The sequence below is a fragment of the Penaeus monodon genome, chromosome 15 (assembly GCF_015228065.2).
Source record: "Penaeus monodon isolate SGIC_2016 chromosome 15, NSTDA_Pmon_1, whole genome shotgun sequence".
In the NCBI taxonomy this organism is placed as follows: Eukaryota; Metazoa; Arthropoda; class Malacostraca; order Decapoda; family Penaeidae; genus Penaeus; species Penaeus monodon.
The window spans coordinates 29,818,764-29,819,391 of NC_051400.1; the positions used below are offsets into that span (position 1 = coordinate 29,818,764).

At 37.9% G+C, this 628-nt stretch overlaps 1 protein-coding gene across 1 annotated transcript in view; it reads right to left on the reverse strand.

Moving 5' to 3' along the window:
* LOC119582322 (leucine-rich repeat extensin-like protein 5) overlaps window positions 1-99 on the reverse strand; it is a gene marked incomplete in the record, with an annotated part of 1,952 nt that extends 1,853 nt beyond the window's left edge. Inside the window, 1 exon segment of the mRNA XM_037930537.1 lies at window positions 74-99. Coding sequence (XP_037786465.1) covers window positions 74-79 — 6 coding nt within the window.
* Between the last annotated feature and the right edge of the window lie 529 nt (window positions 100-628).

A 628-nucleotide genomic window follows, 5' to 3' on the forward strand; every position in this document is an offset into this window, starting at 1 on the left:
AAACACCGACCCGATATATTTTTATGTAAATGATCATGTAGCTCCTACACTGAGACCGCTAAGAGACTTTTACCTTCATGGTTCGTCTGACGAGCGTTCGAAAGGTGAACTGATGCCACACTCCATTTCCTCTCGCCTTATATAATCCGGCAGCCTCTAAGGGGGCGGAGCTTGACCTTCACACCAACGTTCTTTCACGATCATCTGCATAATATATCTTTATCTATCTCTCTGATTGGCGGAATAAGGAGCCAAAGACCCACTTCCGGATTGAAAAAGAGGGATTATCATTATTCTTTTCCGTTTATTCGGAATTCCTCATATTGTAAATGTTCTTTTTTATAACAAAAGGATTTTCCTTGAGGGAATCTGAAGAGAAGGGGTATACCTTGCCCTTGATGAAATATAATCTTTGCAACATTGCTCTACAAAGGAAAGATTTTTTCCCCTCTGCACCGTTCATTCATTGTATTATTTTTCACACATCATACGTAAGCCATGTATTATCGTATGCTATTCACTTTTCATTATTTAGATTATGTGATTATTCGTGGATTGCAACAGTTTGATATTGCTTATTATTGGTGTTCGTGGAATGTTGAATGTGTAGAAAATGGTAAATAGATTG